Here is a 23,447-nt window from a genome sequence, read left to right as displayed (position 1 = left end):
CTCCTAACTTCCATTGGAATCAATGGGAGTTAGGCACCTAACTACCTGTGAGAATCTAGGCCTTGGTCTCTAAAGAAGGAAGTTCTGCTGTTGAATTAAAGGCTGTCCATGAAAAATAGATGGGATAGATCTATTCCCTTCCACAGTGCGGTCCAGCGCTCTTAAGCATTCACCAGTAGTATTAGCAATTGTTTGGGGGTCTGCGGCTCTGGCAAGCCCCCCTTTAGAGTTTGGGAAGCCCAACTTGCATAGAATGTGGAGAGGGGGAGAGGTAAGGGATTCAGTCTGTGCCCCAGGCCACTGGCACTGGAGAAGGTGCCCCGGCAAGGAAGCCAGCTGTGTGAGGGGAGTGCCTGCAGGAGCCTATACGGCTCCACAAACCATGGGTTCAAGGCTGCCACCAGGAGAGAGGAAACTAGCTGAAGAGGTTCAGATGAACAAAAGGACAAGCCAGAACCGCTGCTTGTGGGATGAGGCAGCCCGTGTGCAGGACTCAGAGATATGGCATGTGCATGCATAACCACAGCATGGGCAGGGGCTGCTGTGGCAACAGGGATGTGTTCCAGCATCAAGGAGAGAGAGGGATTTTTAATAGTGAGAATCCCAGGGGTCTCCGGGGACTGGTTTATTACAACATCAGCACAGTCCCACACTGCAATGCAGAGCTGGCTGCCTGGCCCTTGTTCTTCCCTGCCCAGAGGAGATATGGGCATCAGGACATGGGAGAGCAGAACAGAGAGAGGGACCAGCAAAGGCCAGGAGCAAGAGGATGTGGGATAAACTCAGGCTACGTCTTCACTACAGGGGGGCGTCGATTTAAGATACGCAAATTCAGCTACGCGAATAGCGTAGCTGAATTCGACGTATCGCAGCCGACTTACCCCGCTGTAGGGACGGCGGCAAAATCGACCTCTGCGGCTTCCCGTCGATGGCGCTTACTCCCACCTTCGCTGGTGGAGTAAGAGCGTCGATTCGGGGATCGATTGTCGCGTCCCAACGGGACGCGATAAATCGATCCCCGAGAGGTCGATTTCTACCCGCCGATTCAGGCGGGTAGTGTAGACCTAGCCTCAGGAAATGCTCTAGTATCCTGCCTATGTGTGCAGGGGTGGGAATCCCGTGCCATCTGCCTCACATTGCACAGGCCAGCATGGGGCTGATCAGAGAGAAGCTGGTGCTGCTGTTTTGCAGAGGAGGCACCAGAGAACTGGGGGCCTGGAACGCTAGGCATGATGGCGTGAAATGGAGGAGCTAGGCCCCACAGAGACACTGGGAACTCATTGCCCCTCCGCAGGTCACCAGCCTCCTCAGCGAGAGGGGAGTGAGTCCCTGAGGGATTAATAAGACCCTCCTTACAGGCAGCCCACAGGGAGGGCCATTCTTCCCTCCCCCCCCCCAAGGTCTGGTGGGGCCCCCTGCACAGAGCAGCACTGCACATTAGCACCATGCCCCACTAAAGTTCTCAAAGCACTTTCCAAAGGTTGGTCAGCACCATTAAACCCTCTTCCTCTACGCATTTTACATATGGGGAAACCAAGGCACAGAGCAATAAAATCACTTGCCCAAGGTCCCACGTGGCAGTGTGAGGAACAAAACCCAAGACTCCAGACTCCCAGTTCTGTGGTCTGACCCCAGACCAAGATCTGCTGCCACCTGTGCATCTCGAAATAGGAGTCCTTGCACGTCTCACAAACCAGCAGTGAAGCCCCAACCCCCGTATGGTGGCAGTAACACAAGCACTTTGTTATTAAATGAAGGGGAGCAGGACAGAATTGAGAGCGAGCTGGGATAACCAGAGTAGGCAGAATCCTGGAGTCATGACCTCAGATTTCAAGGTGGCGAGCCAGCCTGGAGCGACAGCTCCACCCACACAGGACAGGTGATGAAAACCTGGAGGTGCTGGTGATAGACGGCAGTAATAAATTTCCAAGGTGGGCTGTTCCCTATAGCCCGACTTTTCTTCCCAGGGCAGCACTGTGACCAGGTGGTGAGAGTTTGCCTGGTGACAGCTTGTCCCTGAAGGGGTTAAATGCCTCACCTATTTTTAACAGTGGACTGAGGTGGTGCCAAGCCTTGGCAGCTCTTGATGGGTTCAGGCCATCGATCTGGAAAATCAGCTGCTTTCCTGAACCCATTCCCAAGGCTGGGGCTGGGGCTCTCTCCCCACCCCCCAGCAGGCACAAGGCGGACGGGCAGTGCTCAGTTTGTAATGAAAGAGGTGACAGGACTCAAGCAATTTTTTACATTCATGCACCAAGCCCATGGGTGCCGGGGCTCCGCCCTGGCAAGCCCAGGCACCAATTAAGCACTGCCGAAGGGGTGACATCACCCGCTACGCTCCTGGGGAGCAGTCAGTCATCCGGGCTCTGAGCTGCAACCATACTGTGCTGTAGCTCAGAAGCCCAGGAGACAGGCCGTAGCAGCCAGCTCTTGTTTTCACTGCAGGCTGGCTCATTAGCAGGAAGGCCAAGGTGAGAGAATCTGTTGCCCCTTTGCTTCCGAGAGCATTGGCTGATAGGCAGGAGCCTGGCAGAGCGAGCTGGGGACAATTGCACATCTTGGGAAAGACAGAGACTGCTTGCCTGACCCAAGGTGCAAGCTACCCCTGTCCCTGCCCACCAGGCTCCTCCTGCCCCCATTCTCTCGGAGGGACCCCTCTTTCCATTGTATAACCCCACGGTCTCCCAGGCCTTGCTCCTCCTGTTCCCGTGGGTAACCCCTTCAGCTCGAGGACAGGCCGCCTCTCTCATCCTCACTTGGGGCCGGAGTGCCCCTCCTGCAGGCACACCCAGGGGAGAGCACTTGGGGGAGGCAATCTCATGGGGTCCTCGCAGCCCCTGTGCAGCTGTGCCCTAAGGGGTGAAGGACTGTGCTGACAGACACAGTATATTTTCTTCTGCCCAGTCCCCCTGGCCATTCACCCACCTTTAGCTCATGGACAGTGGCAGGAAAGGCCAAATAAACTTTTTTTTGCCCCCTTGCACTCACTGTTAAGAACAACCCTTGTGATGTGTGATCAGGGAGAGGTCTGAGACTGGCATTGTCACGTCACCATGCCAACAGGATGACGTCCTCCTGTGACCACAGCATCACTACCAGAGGTGCTGTTAGCACCCAGCGTCCTGGGTAGTCCCAGCAGATCAGAGCCTGGCTGTCCTACGTTTGTGGAAGAGCAACACTTCCCTGTCAAATCAGCCCAACCTCCTGGCCAGGGCCCTGGGTTGGCTGGTTGGTAACCAACCTGAGCACTGGCAGCTCCCATTGACTTGATCTGCAGTCCAGCTGCTCAACAGGCTCTTTCCTCTCCCACACTGCCATGCCAGTTTGGATCTGCCTGTCCAAGAACATCAGTTGGCATCAGCTGCAGGACACACGGCCCTGGGCAGGGCTGCACCGTCAAGGAGAGAAGCACAAGATCTCCCTTTTCTCCTTCCCTCCAGCATCTAGTATTAGACACTTCCTGAGCTCCCTGAGAGACGGCACCTGGGGAACAGCCCAGTGAACCCTAGGTTCCAAATCACAGAGAAGACAGTTCCACCACGGCAACCAGAAAAGCTTCTAACTGTATGTTGGATTTCCCTACACCATCTATCACTGTAGTACCTGTTTTTCACTCTATATGCATCCGAAGAAGTGGGTTGTAGCCCACGAAAGCTTATGCTCTAATAAATTTGTTAGTCTCTAAGGTGCCACAAGTACTCCTGTTCTTTTTGTAGTACCTGAGCGCCTCTCGCACATGAATGCATTTATCCTCACCACCCACCTCTGAGGTAGGTCAGGTCTGTTATCCTCACTGATGGGAAACTGAGGCACGGAGGTGTCAAGGTCTCACAGTCTGTAGCACAGCAGGGAACTGAAGCTAGATCTTCTGTGGCCCAGGCCCTTGCTACTGTTGTTTATATTTATATTCCAGTCGCAGCTAGAGGCCCCATTGTGCTGGGCACTGCACAGAGACAGGGAGAGACAGTCTAAGAGCTGACAGGCTAAGGAGACCAGACAAACAAAAATAAATATTATCCACCCCCCATGTTACAGAGGGGAACTGAGGCACAGGGGGATGAAGAGTACACTGCAATCGGAGGGGTGACTGCAGCTCATGTGGACATAATTTAGCTAGGTAGGTCCCAGCACTGCAAAGCTGGATGAGTCCTCAGGCATCTGGCCCACGCTGCTGGGGCACTGCTGATCTGGTCCCCATGTTAGCTAGACTAGGGCTAGCTCGGCTAGTCTACTTGCAGCCCCACCCCGTGATAGCCCTTGGCCAAGGTCACATGGGGTGTCTGTGGCAACATTTGGAATTGAACCCAAATTTTGGCCATTTTTAACAATGTGGGTAATTAACAACTGGAACAATTTACCAAGGGTTGTGGTGGATTCTCCATCACTGACCATTTTTAAATCAGGATTGGGTGTTTTTCTAAAAGCTCCGCCCTAGGAGTTATTGTGGGGCCGGTCTCTGGCTGTGCGATACAGGAGGTCAGACTAGATGATCACAGTGGTCCCTTCTGGCCTTGGAATCTATGAGTCCAGCTCTCCTGAATCCCAGGCCAATGCATTCATCCTACAGCCCTCCTTCCTCTTCCACCCCCTGAGCAACCAGGCACTTCAGGCTACACTGACTTTTCATACTAAGTAAAAAGAGCAAGAAAGAAGAAAAGTCTTTGCAGGAGAGCAAAGGGTGCGTGATGCCACTGCACCAGGCTGCAGCGACTCAGAACTAAAGGCAGCTGTCTCTGCAGACAAGCAGGGTTCTCAGCAATTTAAACAGCAGTGCACAGAAAAGCAAAACATTTCTATTTCCACAGCTACCTATGCCACACTACGAAGGTTGGTGTTCTACTACAGGCAGGAGAAGTGCCCTGGGATCTCACAGCCACACAGAGCAAAAGGGAACCTGATTTTGAATATTCGTCCCTTGCAATTCAATTCATCTGCTGTGAAGGGCTGACTCAGTGCTGCTGGGAGTTGTGAATGGGCAGTTCCAGGAAGTCTAGACACTTTGAACCTGATGTTTATGGGACTAAATCATCCCCTTGGGTCATTTGAAATTGACGTTGAGGCCCATTTTCCGTTACTGATCTGGGATCTTATTGAGTTTTTAATGAATCATTTTATAATAAAGTCACTTTCCTAATCTCTCAAATGAAGTGGGAAGAATTCCAGGAAGCAAAGCTTTGATTGTCAGAATGGAGAGAAGATGTACTCATTATTTTTAATATTTCTTCATCACCTCCAGCCACCTTTAACATATCCCAGCCACCTGCTGCACGCTAGCCTGGCCTGTCCCCGAGCTGTCCCCAGGGATCTCACAGTCACACTTGCTGAGCTCCTAAATTTGCTTCAAAAAAACATCAGTTGCTTTAGAGCAGGGAAATGTGTCAATCCTACATACCACAGGCTCTGCTGTTCTCTGGGGAAAGGGTCATTCAGGGGACTCACCGCCCTCACATCAAAGATGAAACAAAGCAGCAATTTCATGATGGAGATCCAGGACAAATGAAAGGTACGTGATTGTGTAACTATTAATTGGCGAGCTGGCTAATTCTCTCCACACTGGTAGACAAATTAAGTTGCAGGCAGCTGAACTGTGTGGGACTCGTTCAGACAAGGCAGGAGGTGAGAAGGCTGGTAGCGCAGATGGGGACTCAGGAGTAGTGGGCCCAATTCCCGACTCTGCCCTAGAGTTCCTATGTGATCTTGGTCAAGTCACTTAAACTCTGCGCCTCAGTTTCCTCAAATGTAAAAATAGGGATAATGGTACTTCCTTTGTCTGGCTTGCCTATTCAGATTGCAAGCTCTTTGGGGCAGAGATTGTCTCTTACTACATGAATGTACAGCAACGAGCTCAGTGGGGCACAGAGCGCAGCTGGCTCCTAATCCCTAACCTAATAAAGATGTGTTCAAACAGAACTTTGACACTACAGCTCCCAAGCTGCTTTCTTCCCTAAGGCTTGGAGATTGCCCAGTTTCCTTCCCAAATATTTTACTGCCCCCATCCTTACTCCCCCAGTCACGCAACATCCTACGAACGGGGTAGGTCTAGGAGTGGCTGCATCACATAAGGCTGTATCTGTCTCAGTGTGAGCTTCCTGTCACACCCCCGAGGGTCCTCTGTAAATTCTGTGGAGCCTGATTCGGGACAAGAACTGTTATCTTCTGATCAAACAGATGGGCGAGCCTAAAACCCATACTATTCATATCAATAATTAATTATTATTAATATTGTTACTTAAATTATATCAAAATAAAATTAAATAAATTAAATTCCCATATTATCCAAATTAATATTATTAGTACACCCTAAATCAGGCTACAATCATCTCCGTCCCTGAGGTTATCGCAGATTAGAAGGCAAAAAAAACCACACTCGCGATGACATGTTTTCGGAGCTCATGCAGTCCTGCACAGCTTAATGCATGGAGGCATTCAGTGGCAGAGGCCAGGAAAGAATTAAGCGAGTGCGAAGAGCAGAGGCAGGACACGATGCTGAGGCTAATGGGGGAGCAAACGGACATGATGAAGCGTCTGTTGGAGCTGCAGGAAAGCCAACAAGAGCACAGACCCCCACTGCATCCACTGTATAACTGCCTACCCTCCTCCCCATGTTCCATAGCCTCCTTACCCAGATGCCCAAGAACTGGGGGGGGGGGCGGGGAGAGGCTACGGGCACCCAGCCACTCCACTCCAGAGGATGGCCAAAGCAACAGAAGGCTGTCATTCAAACAGTTTGATTTTTAGTGTGGCTACAATAAGCAATGTGGCCTTGTCCTTCTCTCCTCCCCGACCCCACCCGGGCTACCTTGTCCGTTATTTCATTTTTTTTTTAAATTAATAAAGAAAGAATGCATGGTTTCAAAGCAATAGTTACTTTATTTTGAAGGGGGGAGGGTGGTTGGCTTACAGGGAATTAAAATCAACAAAGGGTTTGTATCAAGGAGAAACACACACAACTGTCACACCGAAGCCTGGCCAGTCATGAAACTGGTTTTCAAAGCCTCTCTGATGCACAGAGCGCCCTGCTGTGCTCTTCTAATCGCCCTGGTGTCTGGCTGCTCAAAATTGGATGCCAGGCGATTTGCCTCAACCTCCCACACCACCATAAACGTCTCCCCCTTACTCTCACAGATATTATGGAGCACACAGCAAGCAGCAATAACAATGGGAATGTTGGTTGCGCTGAGGTCTGACCAACAGCGCCAGCGAGCTTTTAAACGTCCAAAGGCACATTCTACCACCATTCTGCACTTGCTCAGCCTATAGTTGAACTGCTCCTTACTACTGTCTAGCCTTCATGAACGGATCCTCCGAGCTCGTTGCTGGGGAGCAGGAGAGCAGAGTTGCAGGGGAAGTGATGGAGCCGTACACCATGCTCTGGAGGTTGCTAAGAGCCGGGCAGGGAAGACGTTCCCAGAACCCCCGGCCAAGCTACATGTCCGATGAGGACGGTTACCAGTCCTACTGCACTGTCTGCTGCCAGCAGCACCCAGGAGGATCAGAACGGATCCCCCGAGCTAGTCGCTGGGGAGCAGGAGAGCAGAGTTGCAGCGGAAGCGGTGGATGACGACAGTTAGCAGTCCTACTGCACCGTCTGCTGCGAAGGCAAGGAGCTGCTGCTGTGTAGCAATGCCAGCTGCTGCAGGTGCTTCTGTGTTGAATGCTTGGAGGTCCGGGTAGGGCAAGGTAACTCGGCCAAGGCAGAAGACCAAGAGCCCTGGAGCTGTTACATGTATCAACCACAGAAGTGCTATGGGGTGTTACAGCACTGACTGGATTGGAATGTACAGCTGCAAGACTTCTTCACCAGCAACAAAGGACAGGAATATGATGCACCTAAAAATCTAAAAAGGCCCACACATTTCCCAGAGTCACTACCCTTGATAATAGAACATCAATGATTGCATTGGCTACTTGGATCACAGCAGCCCCCACAGTAGACTTGCCCACAACAGCAGCGGTGACGGTGAACTGAGTGGGCTCCATGCTTGCTGTGGTATGGCGTCTGCACGGGTAACCCAGGAAAAAAGGTGCGAAACGATTGTCTGCCGTTGCTTTCACGGAGGGAGGGGCGACTGACGACATGTACCCAAAACCACCCGCGACAATGTTTTTGCCCCATCAGGCATTGGGAGCTTAACCCATATTCCAATGGGCGGTGGAGACTGCAGGAACTGTGAGATAGCTACCCACAGTGCACCACTGCGTAAGTAGATGCTAGCCACGGTAGTGAGGACACACACTGCCAACTTAATGCGCTTAGTGTGGACATACGCAATCGACTGTATAAAATCCATTTCTAAAAATAGACTTCTATAAAATCGACCTAATTTCGTAGTGTAGACATACCCTTAGATTCGCTAAAAATGCCACATCCACCATTACCCTTACCTGGGGCAGCTTATTGTCCAGCCCAGTGCAAACTTGTCCTTGGATGCCCCCAGTACAGCCCATTGACACCCCCCCTCCTCGACTGCAGCTACAACCCAAAACACAATCTAGCCACTCAGCCCTTTGCAGCCTCCTGGCATTGGCTCTCTGGCTCAGGAAGGTCCACAGACAGGCCCCTCTTCCCTAACAAGGTTTAATCACCCTGTGCCAGCACGTTTGCACTGGTATAACTGCAGCCACACTAGGGGCTGTACTGGTAATATCAGTATCAAACTCAGCCCCAAACCAACAGAATTCTGCTGGTACAAAATGTGTGCAGAGCAGGGCTAAGATCCAGGCAGGTTCCGCTCTGTGGCGCAGCGCTGGGGGTTTGTGGCTACATTCCCTGTCTGCAGCAGAAGCAATAACCTCCGTTCTGGCATCCAGGGAAAAATTTCTATTGAGCGGCCAGAACAATGTGTTAAGGTAGCAAAAACCCAACTGAGCCAAGTGTCTCAGAGATTTGTGTGGATGAAGTGTGTAAACATGGCCTGTCTCAGCACATTTCGTCCCCTTGCAGACAGCTGGCGAGAGCAGCCCTGACACCTGCACCAGAGCTGAAAGCAAATTACAGTTACCATTGCCTCACCGTGCCAGAAGCTTCGATCCAGGCTTCCCTGCTTCAGACGCTGTCCTCAACCGTCCCTCCAGTGACAACGGCAGCCTTCATTCTGGGGCCCAGGCTCAGCAACCTCCCCTTCTTCCTGGAGGGGGCTGAGATGGGCGTGCTGGGCCCCAGCCTCTGGGCTGCGTACCTGCTCTCTGATTGGCACTCAAAACGCATCGGGTAGAGGAAGAAGCAGTGAAGAATGGGGGGGTGGCTGGAGGAACAGGGCCAGCTGCTGGGTGATCAGGACCCCCCCCCAATGCCACTTGGGAAAAGGGGGCAGAGGAGAGCTAAGGAGTGATTAATACTAACCACCTCTAGGGCACTTTCCCTCCACAACTCTCAAAGCACTTTGCACTGGTGGGTCAAGTAGCATCATCTCCATTTGACAGACTGGGGAAACGGAGGTTAAGCAAGTCAGTGGCCGTCAGCAACAGAATGCAGTCCAGTGCTTTGTCCACTATACCCTAGTGCAGGGGTGGGCAAAGTTTGGGCCCGAGGGCCACATCTGGGTATGGAAATTGTATGGTGGGCTATGAATGCTCATCAAATTAGAGGTTGGGATGCAGGAGGGGGTGAGGGCTCCGTCTGGGTGCAGGCTCTGGGGTGGGGTGAGAAATGAGGAGTTCAGGTTGTGGGAAGGTGCTCCGTGCTGGGACCGAGGGGTTCAGAGAATAGAGGGGGATCAGGGCTGGGGGAGGGAGCACAGGAGGGGGTCAGGGGTGCAGGCTCCCGGCCGTGCTTACCTCAAGCAGCTCCCAGAAGCAGTGACATGTCACCTCTCCGGCTCCTACGTGGAGGTGCATCCAGGCAGCTCTGCATGCTGCCCTGTGGTTCCTGGCCAATGGGAGCTGCAGGGGCAGCAGCAGTGTGCAGAGTCCCCTGGCTGCCCCTACGCGTAGGAGCTGGAGGGGGAACATACCACTGCTTCCAGGAGCCGCGCAGAGTGGGGCAAGCCCCTGACCCCGCTGCCCAGCTGCAGCGCTGGAGCAGGGCAAGCCCCGGATCTGCTCCCCTCCGGGAACTCGAGGGCTGGATGGTCTGAAGGGGCGGATGCGGCCTCCGGGCCGTAGTTTGCCCACCCCTACCCTATTGCCTCCCTGGGATAGAGGAAGGCTGGGAGAGGTGTAGAAGGGCAGAGTTCTGCACACATGAAGTGGGAAGGCAGCCAGGACAGAGGGAAAGTCCCCTAAGACCCCCAGAGATGGAGTTAATGAGACTCCCCTGCTCTGGCTAACAGGCTGAGTCAGCTGTATAGCTCCACATGGAATCCTAAAGCCTGAGACCTGGTTACCCTTCACAAACTGTAAACTCACAGGGATTGCTTTGGCACTGGACTGCTGCCTCCTGTGGGATGAAAGGGGTCAGCCCCAAGACACAGAGCCAGGAGGGTGGGGAGAGGATGTACATCTGGCCAAGGACATAAGGGAAATAGGCAGCACCAGGGGATCTCGAACATCTATGCAGTGCAGACGGGATCCGAGTGGGAACATGGCAGAGGCCCTCAGCACAGCAAGCAGCATGGGACTCCATGGGCTGCTTTGGAGGAGAGCAGAGCTGAGCCTAGAGTGGGATTAGCCCACCTGTGCAGAGTCCCGGTGCCTCGCTTTGCAGGTGATTAAACGCAGGGCCATCAGTGGCAGGCAGGAGCAAGTTCACCCTCCCTTCCCCAAATCCATTTCCCAGTTGGCGAGAAGTGCTTTTTCTGTCTAGTCAGCTGGCGTGCTGCCAGCAAAGGAGGGCGAGAGTCCAGGCTCCATTAAGGGGCTATTTTTATCCTCGGTCTCAATCCTATTCAGCACACAGTGGGGAGGGGGAGCTGGGAAGAACAGAGCAGCAGTCGAGACAGGCTGGGGGGAAATCAGTGGCATTTCAAGAGGGGCAGAATCGACAGAGCCAAGCAAGGGGCAGCGAATACCAGGAGCCCCACTTCTGAGACAGCAGATTTGCTGTCAGGTTTCAGAGCAAACCCCGAGCTAGCTGCAGACATGCCACCTCCTCTAACCTAGCCACACTCCTGCAGCTGTGGGCTAACACATACACCCATTCCACTTGCCATGGCCAGGGGCTCACGGCAAACAAGGGAAGTGGCTCTGGAGTCAAAGGAGCCGAAGCTCCTCCCACAGGAGCTGGGATAGGATTTTCCATCCCTGATCAAAAGAGCTTCTTCAAGGCATGGAAGTGCTGGTGCAGGGGTGATCGAAGTCCTTTCTTGGGCCCAGCAGAAGGGCAGGACAGAGGGGCAAGCGGCTGAAAAGGCCCGCATGGGCACAGAGAACGAGAAGGGAATGACAGTCCAATGACAACTCCTCCATCATGTCTGTGTCCCTAGCGCAGAAGCCTGGGAGCTGCCACTCTTTATGGGCTATTCGCTGAGCCACGCCCCTGGGACATCCCCCCGGGACCCTTTAGAGAAGCTGTGAGCATAGCTCCCTAATAGGCATCGCTAGCAATGATCCAGCCGCTGCCCTCAGCCGGGCCGTGGCCAGACCCACCCACCAAGGTGCAGCTGGCACTCACACACTGACCAGACATGGATTTTTCTTCATCTAGAATTTAATACTTTCAAACACCCCTGGGAAGCAACGGTGGAATCGGAGCGCTGCATGGAGGGGCAGGGGAGGTTGCTGGGGGATGTGGTTGACCCCCAACCAGCTGAGAACAACAGTCACATGGAGATTCAGGTGCTGCGGGAGTTCAGTGGCTGGAGGCAGGACAATCCTGGTGATGGGGTCAGCGGTGACTGAAGAACCCCTGAGGATGGTTGTACTTGAATGGCTTCATCCGGTTGGGCCCCCTGCAAGAGGAGATGAAAGAGCGGGAGGTGAGGCTGCAGTATACACTAGACCAGGGGTTCCAACCTTTTTCTTTCTGAGGCCCCCCAACATGCTATAAAAACTCCACAACCCACCTGTGCCACAACTGGTTTTCTGCATCTAAAAGCCAGGGCTGGCATTAAGGGTTAGCAAGCAGGGCAATTGCCTGGGGCCCCATGCTACACGGGTCCCCGCGAAGCTAAGTTACTCAGGCTTTGGCTTCAGACCCGAGTGGCGGGGCTCAGGGCCCTGGGCTTCAGCCCCATGCAGTGGGACTTCGACTGTCTGCCCTGGGCCCCAGCGAGTCTAACGCTGGCCCTGCTGGGCAGACCCCCTGAAACCTGCTCACCACCCCCTAGAGGGCCCCGGACCCCTGGTTGAGAACCCCTGCACAAGACCTTTTAATGAGGGGGATCTCTCAAGTGTGGGTGCAGAGGAAACAAACCAGGAGCCTTCGGGCTGAGCCTCATTCGGAGTGTCTCCTGCAGGGAGCTTCACAGTCTCATTCCAAGAGCCATTTGCCCCGTGTAAAACTGCCAGGACAATTAGGCTCAAAAGCAGTAAGTAGCTGCTCAAGTTGGCCAGGGATCTGCAGGGCAGGCTCATGGTGCAGTGGGAGAGAGATTGGGAGGATGCTCGGACTGGAACGGCCGTACTATTTGGGGGAAGCTTGCCCAGCGACTGTTCTTTGGCTGAGTATGGACTGGGGTGATTGGTGCGCATTAGTCCAGTGCTCGGAGAAAGGGATAAAATGGTGAGAGGCACGTGCCAGAGCAGGAGAACCTGCTTGTTAGAATGAGGTGTGTGTGGTGGGTTCAGCAGGAGACCCCCGACCAGGGGGATGCTCCTGAGAGCCCATTTCTGGGGGGTGGAGGAGGAGCTTCTACCTAGGGGCAGGACAGACCATGGGGATGCACCATTTAAAGGTCAGTCACTCATGGTTAAGGGCCAGACCAGCAGGTGTGGATGAGCCCAGGACAGACTTCTTGGCAAGGAGCAGCTGCCATCTATGCCACGCCATGGCAAAGAGCCAGGGGCAGCTACTAGAGAAACAAGAGCCTCAGCTCACAGGGCACCACACTGAATGGCTCCGCCCAGGATCTCGACAGCTCGGGTGCAGGATTCAATCAAGGGCCTGCTTGGAGCAGATCAGTCGAGGGGGTGGCGGGGAGGAGTAAAATCAGCCACAAAGATCAAGGCCTGGAAAACAGGGAGTAAATGGCATTGGCTGATCTCGGAGCAGCCCAGGCTCGCTCCTGGGTGGAAGTGTTCTACAGGCCAGCCGCAGCAGAGAGAAGCCAAGGGCAGGAGGAACCGCCTGCTCATGGGGGTGGGGGAGAGAGATCTCTGCAGGCAGCAAACGAGATGCTCCGAGTGATGCTCAGCTGGTTTCAAGTGTAAGGTGGGAGGGAGTGATCTGCAGAGCTGCACGCTCCAGGTAACAGTGCAGACAGTGCAGCTCTAGAAACTACCTCATTAGACGGCGTCTGATTCACTTCACATTAACTGTTTACCTCCCTGGCGTGTCCCCCACATGGAGTCTTGCTGGCCAGAGAGCTACGTATGGTCCCTGTGTGTGTCGGCATTGGCTCCAGCGCAGGCCTCTGCCCGCTCCCCAAGGCCTCCTGGCAGCGGGCTGCACCCTCACCTGACAAGACGCAGGCACATCTTCTCCTGGGGGAACTCCTTGGGCCCTTCCACGCTGGTGTCGTGGGACTCTGTTTCCAGGTAGACGTCCAGCACGACGCACAAGCGCTGCAGCTGATTGGTCAGGAGCTGGTAGCCAGGCTTTGGCCCGCACAGCTCCTTGTAGCACACGTTGACCTCGCTCTCCATTGCCTGCAAGAGCCGGGGGATGGGATCAGTCTCATGGGGAACTCTGGCCAGCTGATCACTCGTTACTTTCCCTTCCTACGCTATGGACAGTCACAGAATCATAGAATCTCAGGGTTGGAAGGGACCTCAGGAGGTCATCTAGTCCAACCCCCTGCTCAAAGCAGGACCAATCCCCAACTAAATCATCCCAGCCAGGGCTTTGTCAAGCCTGACCTTAAAAAACTCTAAGGAAGGAGATTCCACCACCTCCCTAGGTAACCCATTCCAGTGCTTCACCACCCTCCTAGTGACATAGTGTTTCCTAATATCCAACCTAAACCTCCCCCACTGCAACTTGAGACCATTACTCCTTGTTCTGTCATCTGGTACCACTGAGAACAGTCTAGATCCATCCTCTTTGGAACTCCCCTTCAGGTAGTTGAAAGCAGCTATCAAATCCCCCCTCATTCTTCTCTTCTGCAGACTAAATAATCCCAGTTCCCTCAGCCTCTCCTCGTAAGTCATGTGCTCCAGCCCCCTAATAATTTTTTTGCCCTCCGCTGGACTCTTTCCAATTTTTCCACATCCTTCTTGTAGTGTGGGGTCCAAAACTGGACACAGTACTCCAGATGAGGCCTCACCAATGCCGAATAGAGGGGAATGATCACGTCCCTCGATCTGCTGCCAATGCTCCTACTTATACAGCCCAAAATGCTGTTAGCCTTCTTGGCAACAAGGGCACACTGTTGACTCATATCCAGCTTCTCGTCCACTGTAACCCCTAGGTCCTTTCTTGCAGAACTGCTGCCTAACCACTCGGTCCCTCGTCTGTAGCAGTGCATGGGATTCTTCCGTCCTAAGTGTAGAACTCTGCACTTGTCCTTGTTGAACCTCATCAGATTTCTTTTGGCACTCTAATTTGTCTAGGTCCCTCTGTATCCTATCCCTACCCTCCTGCGTATCTATCACTCCTCCCAGTTTAGTGTCATCTGCAAACTTGCTGAGGGTGCAGTCCACGCCATCCTCCAGATCATTAATGAAGATACTGAACAAAACCGGCCCCAGGACCGGCCCTTGGGGCACTCTGCTTGATACCGGCTGCCAACTAGACATGGAGCCATTGATCACTACTCGTTGAGCCAGATGATCTAGCCAGCTTTCTATCCACCTTATAGTCCATTCATCCAGCCCATACTTCTTTAAGTTGATGGCAAGAATACTGTGGGAGACCGTATCAAAAGCTTTGCTAAAGTCAAGGAATAACACATCCACTGCTTTCCCCTCATCCACAGACCCAATTATCTCCTCATAGAAGGCAATTAGGTTAGTCAAGCATGACTTGCCCTTGGTGAATCCATGCTGACTGTTCCTGATCACTTTCCTCTCCTCTAAGTGCTTCAGAATGGATTCCTTGAGGACCTGCTCCATGATTTTTCCAGGGACTGAGGTGAGGCTGACTGGCCTGTAGTTCCCCGGATCCTCCTCTTTCCCTTTTTTAAAGATGGGCACTATATTAGCCTTTTTCAGTCATCCGGTATCTCCCCCGATTGCCATGAGTTTTCAAAGATAATGGCCAATGGTTCTGCAATCACATCCGCCAACTCCTTTAGCACCCTCGGATGCAGCGCATCCAGCCCCATGGACCTGTGCTCGTCCAGCTTTTCTAAATAGTCCCAAACCACTTCTTTCTCCACAGAGGGCTGGTCACCTCCTCCCCATTACTGCACTGGGCAGCACAGTAGTCTGGGAGCTGACCTTGTTCGTGAAGACAGAGGCAAAAAAAAAAAAAAAAAGCATTGAGTACATTAGCTTTTTCCACATCCTCAGTCACTAGGTTGCCTCCCTCATTCAGTAAGGGGCCCACACTTTCCTTGACTTTCTTCTTGTTGCTAATACACCTGAAGAAACCCTTCTTGTTACTCTTAACATCTCTTGTTAGCTGCAACTCCAAGTGCGATTTGGCCTTCCTGATTTCACTCCTGCATGCCTGAGAGATATTTTTATACTCCTCCCTGGTCATTTGTCCAAGCTTCCACTTCTTGTAAGCTTCTTTTTTGTGTTTAAGATCAGCAAGGATTTCACTGTTAAGCCAAGCTGGTCGCCTGCCATATTTACTATTCTTTCTACACATCGGGATGGTTTGTTCCTGCAACCGCAATAAGGATTCTTTAGAATACAGCCAGCTCTCCTGGACCCCTTTGCCCTTCATGTTATTCTCCCAGGGGCTCCTGCCCATCAGTTCCCTGAGGGAGTCAAAGTCTGCTTTTCTGAAGTCCAGGGTCCATAGACTGCTGCTCTCCTTTCTTCCTTGTGTCAGGATCCTGAACTCGACCATCTCATGGTCACTGCCTCCCACGTTCCCATCCACTTTTGCTTCCCCTACTAATTCTTCCCTATTTGTGAGCAGCAGGTCAAGAAGAGCTCTGCCCCTAGTTGGTTCCTCCAGCACTTGCACCAGGAAATTGTCCCCTACACTTTCCAAAAACTTCCTGCATTGTCTGTGCACTGCTGTATTGCTCTCCCAGCAGATATCAGGGTGATTAAAGTCCCCATGAGAACCAGGGCCTGCGATCTAGCAACTTCTGTTAGTTGCTGGAAGAAAGCCTCATTCATCTCATCCCCCTGGTCTGGTGATCTATAGCAGACTCACACCACGACATCACCCTTGTTGCTCACACTTCTAAACTTAATCTAGAGACTCTCAGGTTTTTCTGCAGTTTCATACTGGAGTTCTGAGCAGTCATACTGCTCTCTTACATACAATGCAACTCCCCCACCTTTTCTGCCCTGTCTGTCCTTCCTGAACAGTTTATATCCATCCATGACAGTACTCCAGTCATGTGATTTATCCCACCAGGTCTCTGTTATTCCAATCGCATCATAATTCCTTGACTGTGCCAGGACTTCCAGTTCTCCCTGCTTTTTTCCCCAGGCTTCTTGCATTTGTGTATAGGCACTTAAGATAACTCGCTGATCGTCCTGCTTTCTCAGTATGAGGCAGGAGTCCTCCCCTCTCGCGCTCTCCTGCTCGTGCTTCCTCCTGGTATCCCACTTATCTCAGGGCTTTGGTCTCCTTCCCCCAGTGAACCTAGTTTAAAGCCCTCCTCACTAGGTTAGCCAGCCTGCTTGCGAAGTGTCTCCTCCAGGGACCCCCCCCATCTGCTGCAGGAACCTTGCTTTATGGTGAAGGGGCTGGCTCGACACCCCCCGGAAACCCAAGATCTCTCCGTCCTCCCCCATCCCCCCTCAGCAGGCCCGGTACAGTTGCTACCAAGATGCTAGGCTACCTCCCAAAAAGCAAGAGGGGAGTTCAGACTCCACGGCCCATTCACCCCCCAGCCTCTGCGTGCCTGCTGATTTACTCCTTCCAACAGGCCAGTGACTGGCATCACCCAGCAGTGGCTCTGGCACTTCCAAACCACATTAGATCTGACCCCTCTCCCCTCCAGTTTACCCGAATGTTGTCATCGTTGCTATTGGTTTTCTCCCCTTTCCAGTTCAGACACAGGTTAAAGATGGGTGGCATGGAAGAGTAGCCTGGATTCAGCACGACAGCTGCCTGGAGTTTGGCTGAGACGTGCAAAGGAAGAGATCTAGGATTACACATGACCCCTGAACCTCCCCACCCCTCAGGGATGCACATGGCCTTGGCACAGCTTTCAAGCCAATGGGCAGCTCCCATCCAGTTCGGCTTGTTTCCAGCACACTGGATCTGCTTTTCGGAATCTAGGTTGATGGCCTGGGAGGACTCTGTCTCCCCCAATCAGCCACTCAGTGACAGAGCCAGAGCATTCTGGAGAACTACATCGGTGCCTGTCAGGGAGGCAATGATGGAAAGAAAGCCAGCGTAGCTTCCAGACATGGTTATGCCTCCCAGCATTCCAGGGAGGACCCAGGGTGCCGGCCGAGCAAGGGAGGAGGGCAGATGGCAGACTGAAGCTGTGCGCTGGCCGAAGTCAAAGTCTAGAAGAGCCCACACCAGTCACTTATTGGGGGAGGAACAACGGCAGATCCCCCCGGGGCCACTGTCTAGTGAAAGGGCACAGCTGTCCACAAAGTTTGAGACCCACTGATCTAACTGTCCCAACAGCTTCTGCTGCTGACACCTGCTTGTGACATCTCAGCCTTTCAAGGACCATCAACATGTGCTAACCCCTCCTCAGGCTTGAGGGGTGCATGTCCCACTGGCTGCTTCTGAGTGGGATGTCAGAGGGAACAAGGGAAGCCACACGCAGCACGCCCTGGAGCCTGAGACTAAAGGAAGGGAAACGCACCCACCTGTCCCTCTCTCTACCAGCGCCGTATAATAGAGGTGAGTGTCTTCAGCCAAGCCAGCCTCCACGACGTCTTTGGTGTAGGACAGCTCCTGCAGGGGGAGATGCCCGGGAAGGGGGATAAACAAAGCTGTGTGCTCAGATCTGCAGCGTGGGCACCGAGGCCAGGAAAGTGCAGGGTTACGGATTTGCTTCTGCCATGGGGAACGGGGAGCGTGGGGAGCTGAAGCCGGTCCCCTGCTCTGGCGCTGCACCTACCAGGTAATCCTCGTAGGGGAGCGCAGCCCACTTCACCAAGCGCGACACGACCTTGGAAGGGAAGAGATGCTGGCACTCACTGGAGACCGGCACGATGCCATGCTCTGAAAGCAACGACAAAGCCAGCTGAGCAGCACTGAACCTCATCGGCAGGATCAAACCCCACTACCACTGTCTGGGACAATCAAGACAGAACCGGGGGGCTGGGAGGGGAGAAGCTCAGGTACAGTCAAATGTGGAGTCCATGGGCCTCTTTAGTTGAAGTTGATGTCTACAGACACTGAATAGAGGGATGTGCGAGAGCATCCGGCAGCTCACCAGCCTGTGCCGTGATCCCTCCAGAGCCCACAGGCTGGGCAGGGTGGGGCAGGTCTGCACATGGACGGGAGAAACTTCAGCAAAGTGCAGGCTGTGAGGGGAGCAACTCAGCTCCCTCCACGTGCCCAACTGATTCCCAGCATGGTGTTAGAGGGCAGAGTGAACGCAGCCCAATCCAGCTGCTGGGAGCAAGCGAGCTGAAGCAAAACCTTCCTCACACATTATCAGTAAAACTGCCAGCTACACTCGATCTGCAGAGCCTTCACGGCTGGTGACAGCACCAAAGACAGAAAGAACAGCTGGACTTTCTGAAGCCAGGTGGAACTTGCACCACTGGCCAGTTAGACCAACCTTCCACTGGGTATACGGGGAGTTTGATCTGGCCACCAGGAGACACCCACGGGGCCATTTGTACAGAGCCACTGTAAGCAGAACTCCAACAAGGGGGGGTCAGAGACTATCACTGCAGGAACCAGAGTTTCACTTTCCTGTTCTGAAAGCAGGAGCTGTGCACTGTGTCTGCGGAAAGGACAAGGGAACATGGCAGTTCTGCCGGCGGAGAGCCATGGAATCCCTTCAAGGAAACGTTACTGTCACCTCTTCTAACAGGATTCAAACGGACAACCCTGCTCTGATGGCCAGTGTTCTATGCTCAGGGGAGGAGGGAGATCACTGGGAGGATGTGGTGTCCTTACCAAGTGAAGCAAACTGCTTGTGGAGAGCCAGGCGGGACTGCAGCCTCGTCTTGAGCAACTTCATAGTCATCTCCATGTGGCTGGCACTCAGCGAGTTATCTGCGGTCACTGTGGGCTGCGGACAGGGAGGACTGTGACCTAGAGCCTGGATTTCCTTCCTCACCCACTAGCAGGGGCCGACAGCTGGTTGTGTTGGAATTCCTTGAGCATAGTATCCCACAGTGCACAGCACACTGGGAAAATACATTTCCCTCTGGTTACTCTCTGGAACATGCCCATCCCCCTCCATCTAATTAGCCCGAAGGAAACTAACTCCCACTTGGGAAGAGGAGCTAGATTTGGCTCCCACCAAACCAACAAGGCTGGGCCATGGCCGAGCCCGACTGTGGAAACACCAGCCTGTCCCTGCCGCAATTCAGCCCCTAAAGCTGAGCTCAGGAGTGACTGCCACGTGATCCTGCAGTAGCCACCAAAGCTGGCTGCACCTGGCGTTGGAGCCTAAAAGAATGGCACCCGTTGACTTCAGATCCCAAGTGTGAGAAGCAGCCACCTGGCAGAGCAGAGGGGATGACAGCCTGGCAGGGCCTCAGGAAACACCTTCTGTCGCCAGGGCTTGTGCCTCAGACATACCTGAGGCTGATCTTTGGGGAAATGCAGGCCACCCAGCTTCTGCACCCACACGTAGGGGTGCCCCAGGTCTGTCACGTAATCACTCAGGGTCAGGATGCTTAGGAGACAAAAGGAAAATATCGCAATGCCACGCAGGACAGAGGGGGGTCTCCCCGATGTGTGAAAGCCAGACCTGGAGTGCCTGAAGCAGCAGACAGACCCATCTCCCCGACACTGACCAATAGTATGACTCCGGCTCCTGATGCAGCCATGCACACCCCAAACGGGCAGGCATCTGAGTCCCGAACTCCAGGTATCCGAGTTCTTTTCCCAGCTAAACAAGGCTTCCATTATAGAGAGCCACCATATCACCCAGCTGTTCCGGAAGCAGCAGCCCAGCCTGAGTGTAGGGTATTGCCATTTGGCCTGGCTGCCCCAGCCGTCCTGGGCTAGAAAGCTTCCCCAGAGCGCACACTGGCGAGAGAAGCCCTTTAGGTGGCACGTCATGATGGGAGCGACGCAAGCACCCTGGTCTCCTGCTCTAGGCTGTCCTGCCTGACTGGCCTCCATGGGCGGCGCTGGACATGACAAAGGGCAGGGGCGGATGTACAGCCAACTCACCCGACTTTATCGAACTGGAACTGGTTGGCTGGATTTGGAGTTCTCTTCCCATGATCCCCAGGATACAGGCAGTTCAGCAGGGAGCCTGGAGACAGCAGATCTCTGGGGGAGAGGGAAGCCTAAAGTCAGCCACACCGTTTCCAAAATGACAGTGCTCTTCGGGATTATTAAGAGCAGAGTGCACTGGCCATGGACGAAGTGCATTTCAAGCAGGGCCCCACAGCCACGGATTTCCCCCCTGGCTGTAGAACTGGGATCCAGAATCTCCTTTTCCTGGAAGCTGTCTCCCCTGCCCGGCTGTAGCGATAACTGTGAAAACACGACCCACGTGTAAATTGATGCACTGATGGGCTGAGTTTGCGGGAACCTGGAGGAGCAGCTGAGAGGGGCAAGCTACGCCAAGCCACCTGAATGGGTTGACTCTGAAACCTAAAGATGGCCAACCTGTGGCCTGCTGAAAACAAACTGCAGGGCTGGTGTAAAAGAAATTGCTACTAATCTCCCCGCAGACAAGAGGGGCAGCTGGCTGAACACACCATGCCACAGAAATCTTGTTTGAAAGGTGTCGGCACTCGCCACAGAATCTGCACCACGCCCCGAGGGGCACAGGACCCCTGCTGCAGAACACAGGGCCGGCTCGCTGCAAAGCACACGGGGCCCTGAGGTGGAGAGGCAAGTTGATGAAGGGCAGCTGCAGGCGACAAAGGACTGAGCTGGGAGAGTCTGCAGGCTAAGACTCCATTTGCTGCACAGGAACCCCTCCTTCCCCCAGCTGGCAAGGGGGGGCCCTGCCGTGCAAGAACACCCCTCTTCCCTGCCCCTGACCAGCAAGGGTGCACTGCCATGGAGAAAGCTCTCCAAGCCAGGGGGCCTGTCCACTGCCACGTAGAAGCTCACGCTATGAGGTGCACAGACAAGCAGCCCCCACTTCCCATCTCATCCCTGGAGCTCCTTCAGAACTGGGTATTTTCTGCTGAATTAATGTGCAGGGCAGGTTTCTGCAGCTGCAGTTTCAGCCCAGTTCTCACACTAATCAAACTTGGATGGGTTCTCCGGCAGAAGGCATTATCCACGGCTCTTGAGACAAGGTGACCCGCAGAACAAGGAGGTGGAGGGAGAGTGCCAGACACAGGCCTGGGGAAGGGAAGGAAACTATTCATCTGCAAGATGGTAATTAAATGCGACAAGCAGATGAGATGCCCCAGCTCCTCCTCTGACTGGGCGCTAACCTATTAATCTGGGCCCGCTGGCTGAAGCAGCAGACACGCCGCACTCCAAGGGGAGCAGATTTGTTTTCCCAATGATCAAATCCACATGACCATCTCCCTTTACCCTGATCCCTCAGTCTCACTGCAGGGGATAAATCAGATTAGAGAAGGACTCTGTCTCTGCACCAGGCCCCGCCCCAACCTCCCCCGAACTGCAGCTGAATGAACAGCTGCATCACCCTAGCGGCTGGCCGACAAAGGGCTGCGGGACGGGTCCCCCTTGCTGAAGGAAAGGACGCTGCATGAGCAATGCGGCCAACTGCCTCGTTCAGGAGGATTTTCAAGTCTACAGCTCTCCCTGCTGGTAGTCGCCTCATGCAGGGAAGGCTGAGATAAAGCCACCAGGTCCAAGCTCTGCTGGGCTGCTCAAGCCGAGGCAGGAGGAGAAATGCAGGCAGCATTTCAACTGAAAGTAGCTTGTAACTTTTCAGCCGGGGAAGAGAGGAGCGAGGCACATCCTGACAATTCTCAGCCCCGCTGCTGCTTTTTAGGTCGGGGGAAGGAGTCCTGCTAAGCCCTCTGCCATGCTCAACGCCAGTCAAGCCTCTGTCACGTGGGCTGCTTGGCATGAGATATTTGAGGGTCACTTTGAACAGAAAACGCTGAGGACAGCAGCTCCTCTGTGGTGAGATCAATGCCAGACAAATTCCATCCCCAATGCAGGACTGGGAACAGACTTGGCCTTGACACCTCCGTGGACTCGGCTTACCCAGCGCTGATGGGCGTGGTCATCTCCGTAGCAGTGGTCACCTTGGTTTTCACCGTCATGACATTGAGGTTCATCAGGTAGAAGAAGATCAGGTGGAGCACGCTGTCGTCTGTGCGGTGACATTGGCGATGGGCATGGGAAAGAAAAGCCATTTGTGGGGATGATGGAGCAGGGCAGAGAAGAAAGGAAGAAAACAATCAGGAGGAGCACAAACCCCATAACGCTTTCACTGGCTCATGTGGCTGCTGACTCTGGCCAGATGTAGACACTGACACCAAATGGGGGAAACTATGTACAATTATAAGCTAGAAATCAGGGGAAGGAAATTTGAGATAAGGGAGTTAGTGATCGAAGTGAACTGAAAGTGCAGGGGCAGCATATAATATCCCACCCTGGGATCTGGCCAGGCCACTGGGGTTAATACCCCTTCTCTAACGAGATGTGCTGAGGATCCTGAATAAGGACTTTGGTTCTAGGTCTCCTCTGAAAGAGAGTTTGATCCCCTAGCCTCAGGCCAGAGCGCTGGGGCAATGCTGGCTCAAAGCAAAGTGCGCCCCTTGCTGAACTCCCAGCACCGCTTTCCCAGCCAAGTACTGACCAGCCTGATCCTGCTTGGCTTGTGGGACAGGACAAGATCCAGAGCCTGAGACTGGACAGCTGTAGGCCCTACTGTGATGGGGCAAGGCCAGATGGCTACAGTAAAGTAGTGAGGACCAGGTACGTTAGCCCCAGGCTAAACAAATCCCTGGTACCATGGTAACCAAATGGCAATTGCTCCAGGTTAATCAAGACACCTGGGGCCAATTAAGATCCTTTTAGAAGGCAGTGGAGACCGCTAGATTGATTGGGACACCTGAAGCCAATCAAGGACTGGCTGGAACTAGTTAAAAGCCTCTGAGTTAGTCAGTGCGGTGTGGGTGTCAGGAGCTATAGGAGGGAGCTGTGCTGTTGGAGGAACGAAGTAGTACGAATCCATATCAGGTGCAAGGAAGGAGACCCTGAGGTAATTGTGAAGAAGATATTGAGTGGGGGC

At 53.6% G+C, this 23,447-nt stretch overlaps 1 protein-coding gene across 3 annotated transcripts in view; it reads right to left on the bottom strand.

Moving 5' to 3' along the window:
• Positions 1–11,575: 11,575 nt before the first annotated feature.
• Positions 11,576–23,447, bottom strand: part of THOC5 (THO complex 5) — a 30,122-nt gene continuing 18,250 nt past the window's right edge. For all 3 annotated transcript variants that reach the window (XM_026661220.2, XM_026661219.2, XM_026661221.2), the window contains exons 12-20: positions 22,415–22,523; positions 20,438–20,539; positions 19,838–19,934; positions 19,208–19,322; positions 18,195–18,298; positions 17,941–18,028; positions 17,117–17,232; positions 13,496–13,686; positions 11,576–11,828 (exon numbers count right to left, since the gene is read on the bottom strand). In XM_026661220.2, coding sequence (XP_026517005.1) covers positions 11,765–11,828; positions 13,496–13,686; positions 17,117–17,232; positions 17,941–18,028; positions 18,195–18,298; positions 19,208–19,322; positions 19,838–19,934; positions 20,438–20,539; positions 22,415–22,523 — 986 coding nt within the window. In that variant the 3' untranslated portion in view covers positions 11,576–11,764. The remainder of the gene's footprint in view (positions 11,829–13,495; positions 13,687–17,116; positions 17,233–17,940; positions 18,029–18,194; positions 18,299–19,207; positions 19,323–19,837; positions 19,935–20,437; positions 20,540–22,414; positions 22,524–23,447) is intronic.

The sequence above is a fragment of the Terrapene carolina genome, unplaced genomic scaffold, assembly GCF_002925995.2.
Source record: "Terrapene carolina triunguis isolate 2854851 unplaced genomic scaffold, T_m_triunguis-2.0 Scaffold951, whole genome shotgun sequence".
NCBI lineage: Eukaryota > Metazoa > Chordata > Testudines > Emydidae > Terrapene > Terrapene triunguis.
This window is presented reverse-complemented; position numbering and strand designations above follow the sequence as displayed.